Below are 5,781 nucleotides of genomic sequence, written 5' to 3'. Positions count from 1 at the left end.
ACCACAGTGTGCCTGCTGTACCAGGCCTGAAAGACCTCGGTCCTGTAGACATCGAGGTCCGTCGTAGACTGTTCTGGAGTTGCTATTTCTGGGACAAGTGAGAATCCCTGAAGAAATGTGCCACTGAAATCTTGCTATAACTAATCTCTCGGTCACCTAGAGCAATTAGTTTGTATACGGGTAGAATGCCTGCACTGACCGAGCTTCCGGACAATGCAACCTTCGAATTCTGTAAGCTAAACCGGTCAATACTTCAGCCATACGTTGCTAATCTCTATTAGTGGACGATTCATCCGAGTTAGAAATATGGTCCCCGTATTTTTCGGATTCCTTCAGTTTGACTTCCTTAGCTCCTGGTGAATACCCACCCATGAAGGCTCACCTTGTCTCATGCTTCGCCAACTCTTGCAAGATGTCTGTCATTATCAACGACATTATATCTCAGTTATATTGCCGTCGGAACAATGCAAATATAGCAAACACACTAAGGAGAATCACACAAAAATTGGAGATTTGGCGAGCAGAGTCTCCGCCACATCTAAAATGCGACCCGACCAGTCTTCCTGATGTGTGCCCTCCTCCCCATATCATTTCTCAGAAGTAAGCTCAAACATGGTCCATGAAGCTTGAATGAATCGAGCCTAACTTGTCATATCTCAGTCTTCTCTATTACACTACAGTTATCCTCGCACATCGACCCTTCTGGTCTGTTGCTGCCCATTATCAAGCTTGTATAAATGCAGCACATAGTATCGAGAAGTTACTTCTCCTACTCGAACGAACTTTTGGGTTTGACAACATTACTTATTTGATGGCCTACTGTATCTATACGGGTGCATCAGCTATCCTCCAAGACGCGAGAAACGGCAACACTGAGGCCAACTCGAAGATTCAGACTTTCATTCGTGCATTACAATCAGGGACGAAAAGATGCCCTCTGCTTGAACGAAGTCTCAACATTATTCTTAAAGGTCTAAACTCGTCTATTGACCAAAATCCCTCGCCGGGGAGGATGCCAATTTTCGACGATACTACGGCCATTCATACCTATATTCCGGCATTCCCTTACTTTGGATTCTCGGGTGTTGGCGATTTCGAAATCAGCGGCAATCCGGGTGGAATGAGTATCGACACCTTCTCGGCCCTGGATTGTTTCCCAGAAGTGCACATGGGAGCCTTTGTGGGGGCCCATGTTTCCCCTGAATTTGCTCAAAGTGCAATGCCACATCCACATCACATGTTATAATTATGTAGTCTATCTGGAAATGAGCAATTAGCGTGGTTAAAGGGTCATTGTAAATGTATCATGAGATCTAATCAAATATCATCCTTTTTGGACACTAATATAACGAGTTACACCTATTGTGTTTCATAAGTTGTAGGACGCCGCAAAATTTACCAATACAAGTCAATCCAGTGGATCCTGCGGAACTAATTGGGTATTCCGACATTGTTCTCAGCCAATGTGTCTGCTTTCAAGGCAGGCCGGTCGGCACGTCCTGCAGTGGTCTAGCTTCCACGTCAGTCTTCGATCATTAACACGGAAAGGCGATACTTACACCTCCATCAACTGGCATAATGAGACCGGTTATCCAACGAGCTTCCTTGCTAGCGAGGAAAAGAATAGCTACAAGACGACGAGTCAGACTACTGCACGAAAACTTCTACATGCTACTTACCATAGCCAACGTCCCAGCCCGTACCCTCCAGTTTCATAAGGTTTTGGTTGATCCGTGCTTGTCGCATTTCATCGGTCATACCGCGTCCTCGTGTCATTGGGGTGTAGACCATCCCTGGGCAAACACAGTTTACACGGATGTTCTCCTGGCCGTGATGGGCGGCCATTGCTCTAGTCATCTGAATGATTGCGCCTTTCGTGGTCGGATACAATAGACTGGGGTTACCTCCCATCACTAAAGGGATAAACGTAAGAAACCAGCGGCGCTGATTAAGATGTTCATCATACAAGAACACTTACATCCGCTAACTGAAGACATGTTCACAATAGATCCCCGTCTTGCCTTCCTCATCTCAGGGATAGCATGACGGCTCATAAGAACCATACTTGTCACATTGATGCGGAAGTCTCGATCCCAGGCCTCCATGTTGATGGCTGTGGCGTCACCCATAGCTCCACCAACACCAACTGCAACAAGTCAGCTTTCTGTTGTCCCCCGTTTTCGATCTTGATCTCGAGGGACATGGGAGGAGCATCTACCAATGTTGACAAGGATGTGAACAGCGCCCCATTCCTGTACCGTCTTTGCTACAGCATTCTTACAGGACTCTTCGTCAGTAACATCTGCTTGAATGACTATCGATGTGCCATTTTCTTCATCTATCATTCTTTTCGTCTCATTCGCCCAGTCAGTGTTGAAGTCGACTAGGGCAACCTTTGCTCCATGACGGGCGAGGAGAATAGCTGCTGCACGTCCATTTCCGATCTCACCTAGCAATCAAGTCAGGCAAAAACAGTAAAGTGCTTATTTTTGAAGATACATACCATCCATACGAGACCCTGCACCAGTAACGATGGCAACATCACCAGAAAAGTCAAACGCTCGAGGTGGTGTCATCTTGTCTGATTTGTTAAACCAAGTAAGTCCTCGGAATTTATGATACAAGGTAACATATTCCGTGGTTCAACAGGAAGCCAACCCAAGAACACTTAGACTAGACCAGTTGTAAATATCGCCGCAGTGCCTGACCTCTCGGTATAGACCCGCGGAGAGTCGCCGAAACGCCAGGTAGTGTCGAGCATATATCGATGCTCTCTCTCTCCACATCAGAATTTAGTGGGGTTTAAAGGGGAAAGTGCACCGGTGGATGCTAAATTTATGGGGTGTCGATGCCACTTAGACACTCACTCCTACGGCGATCCGCCGAAAAGAACACACATCCGATGATCAGCTAGCTTAGCAAGTTTGATTGAAAAAAACATCGCCCGAAAATAACCTGAGGGCATCGAGACGGGAATCTTGGAATCACATTTACGGAATTTCTGAGACATGGATGACTAAATTGGAGCAAGATGCCTAAGAAGCTCGCAGGCCTTGCGAGGCGAATGAAAACAGTTCCTTTGGTGTTAAGTGACGAAAGATCATAATGCAAAACACGAAGTTGATACATTGGATCTTCATATGGATTTCTACATAATAAGATCTGCATGTCAAACCTCCAGTCGGTGCATATATCTAGGATGGAACACAGCGTTCCTGGCTTCTGACTAGTCTCAAATCCATTCAAGTTTAGAGGACGTATCGGAAATCCTTGTTCTCAAACTCTGTGAGATCCTGCATTCCAGCTTCGTCACTTGCCTCTTTATTGGCAGGTCCATAAGTCCTATCGCGGCGTCGATTGCTCATGAACATGTAAGCTTGGAAGAAAATGTTAGCCTCGATCCGTACAAAGTTTCCTGTGGTTGGTCTTACCGAGAAGAATCAGATGACAGCCAAGCTTGATGGCATACCCTACGAGTAAACCGATAGTTGCGCCGCGGAAATGAGGAGCCTCGGATTGCTTCACAACAAAAGGGCCAGCAAAGTTACCCCAGCAATATGCCGTACTGAACGATTATTAGAGATGACTTCCCGAGCTACAGAAAAGAAAGGACTTACAAGATCATAGCACTCGCGAGGGAACGATGAGTATATCCAGCCATGTTAGAAGAGATCGTTGTAAGGGACACTGTGAAGCCAACAGACTGCGAATTAACCAGCCAAAAGCAAACGAGTCGACCCCAGGTGTTGGACCGAGGAAGATATGCTAGCAAAGCAGCAGAAACGGTGCAGAGAATGTTGGCCGCAGTTGCTGTCAACAGTCGAGCTAGACGCATTTAGATTGGCGAGGGTTACCCTAAACAAGGACTAATAAACTCACAGTTTGCAACATTCAGTGTAATGGTGCCGCCAATGAAAAGGGCTACAATCTGAACAGCATCGCCGACGGATTTGAGCTCAGTTGTTTTGGTCGTTGAAAATCCCATATCACGGATGATAATAGTAGAAAAAGAATTCACCACGCCGTTAGGAATAGCCCTGAATAGGTGTTAGTGGTATGGTTCTGGCAATCTCTCCCAAAGATCGCAACTGGCGAGGCTGAGTGACTCACGCTGCGAAGACGGAGATAAATAGCAATATGGCTTTCGGATCAATGAATGCCACTTTGATCTGCTTCTTGTCGAATGCCTTATTCTTGATTCCTGTTTCATTGCCTGCAACACGTCTTACAGCAATAAGACGTTCGCGGTATTTCAGGAACCATGCGCTTGACGGCGAGTCAGGCAAAAGAAACCATATTACAAAGGCCCAGATGCAGGTCGCCCCTCCAAGCTAACGAGAACGCTGGTTAGTGTATGAACAATCAGAACGGGTCCAATATTCCATGTACTCACAATGTAGAAAATGAGTTCCCATCTTTCTGGTTTCAAATCTTCTGGCAGCTTTGATACGCCCATTGAGATATAAGATCCGACCTGAAAAAAATCAAATCAGCATGACGAAACAACGCAGGTTCATGCGGGCTTAGTGCACATACTATGCCACCCCAACCAAGAGAAGAGCTAATTACAGAGTCAGCGGTATTCGGATTGTCGAAGATGTGGCACTTGTACTTACTACCAGATACACTGGCGTAGAGGGATTTCGCGTCTTGTATACCAGAACCCAGTCATAAGAGTCAATCCTCTATTTGAATAAAATAGATCAGTATTGACATTCGCACCAACAGCTGTTATATCAGTCGTTTGGAGCAGGGACTTACGGAGTGACAGCGGCTTCGAAGATACCCATGAAGACTGTGAGCTTGGATTAGAACGATATAGTTAAGTTGAGACTGAATATAGTGGGATAATCATACATCGTACGGCCACTGAAGACGTTAGTCTAGTATTAGTCAAGATATGCTTGATAACTCACGAGCTGAAGAGTATGAGCGGCATTGGGTCAGGATAATGACCATTACCCCCCAGCACAGAATGCTGATTGCCATTATCTTTTGTGCGGGATACCTTCCAATGAGCCAACCGCACGGATATTGACCGAAGAAATAGCCAGCGTAGACCACTGGAAACAAGTCAATATGAGAACAGATCGGAGTTGCCCTCGACGGATTCAATGCCATACTTGCTGAAAGATAATTAAACTCCTGCCCTTTAAGACCCAGCGCTCCCTGATATCCGAAGAGGTTGGCATAGTTGAGGGCAGTCTTGTCCATAAATTGGAGAGCTTGTGTAATCAAGAAACATGGCAAGATGATGAAGTCTATCTTCCAACGAATCCGTCGTGTCTCGCGTTCCGAGATGTCGAGATCAAGAGCCTCGTGGTACTCTTTGTAGCCAACCGCATTCCTGGCCGTATCCTCCTGCTCATCCAGAAAATCAGCTTAAGTCGCAGAGCCCGAACTTACGTCCCGCAGGAGGAATTCAATAGTTACATTGTGTATGACATCAGACTTGAGAGCCTGGGGATCCTCGTCGTGGACGGGAACCTTCTCTTCATCATCAGGATGTCTGCTAATGGCAGCCTCAACTCCTGACATGGTGTTTGTCATGGCAATGCTTGTGTTTGGATCTGGGAAAGCAACAGTGGCTGCTGAGTTATTGAGATGGGCTTGCACACAGAACGAAAAATCAGAAGAGAGAGTTTTCAGTGAATGTGAATGCGGAAGGAATGGGAAATCACAACAATTATCTATCAATCAATAGAATGGCCGGCCACTGAGCGAGCAGCATACCCGGCCGCGTATCGCAGGGTGTTAGGTCTTTTTCGACAGGCGAACATT

General features: G+C 46.2%; 2 protein-coding genes across 2 annotated transcripts; both read right to left on the bottom strand.

Annotated features, from left to right (window-relative positions):
• Positions 1 to 1,431: 1,431 nt before the first annotated feature.
• On the bottom strand, positions 1,432 to 2,576 carry UCRPA7_7779 (putative short-chain dehydrogenase reductase sdr protein; the record flags this gene model as incomplete). The annotated part of the gene is made up of 6 exons (XM_007920302.1): positions 1,432 to 1,509; positions 1,560 to 1,627; positions 1,680 to 1,793; positions 1,979 to 2,146; positions 2,219 to 2,449; positions 2,504 to 2,576. The coding sequence occupies 6 exons, from the start codon at positions 2,574 to 2,576 to the stop codon at positions 1,432 to 1,434; spliced, it is 732 nt and encodes a 243-aa protein (XP_007918493.1).
• Positions 2,577 to 3,248: 672 nt separating this feature from the next.
• Positions 3,249 to 5,550, bottom strand: UCRPA7_7778 (putative mfs general substrate transporter protein; the record flags this gene model as incomplete). Its single annotated transcript, XM_007920301.1, has 9 exons — positions 3,249 to 3,376; positions 3,880 to 4,037; positions 4,111 to 4,331; positions 4,394 to 4,474; positions 4,537 to 4,561; positions 4,762 to 4,795; positions 4,917 to 5,063; positions 5,124 to 5,361; positions 5,434 to 5,550. The coding sequence occupies 9 exons, from the start codon at positions 5,548 to 5,550 to the stop codon at positions 3,249 to 3,251; spliced, it is 1,149 nt and encodes a 382-aa protein (XP_007918492.1).
• Positions 5,551 to 5,781: the final 231 nt, after the last annotated feature.

This window comes from Phaeoacremonium minimum (genome assembly GCF_000392275.1).
Source record: "Phaeoacremonium minimum UCRPA7 unplaced genomic scaffold PA7_03_scaffold_555, whole genome shotgun sequence".
Classification (NCBI taxonomy): Eukaryota; Fungi; Ascomycota; class Sordariomycetes; order Togniniales; family Togniniaceae; genus Phaeoacremonium; species Phaeoacremonium minimum.
This window is presented reverse-complemented; position numbering and strand designations above follow the sequence as displayed.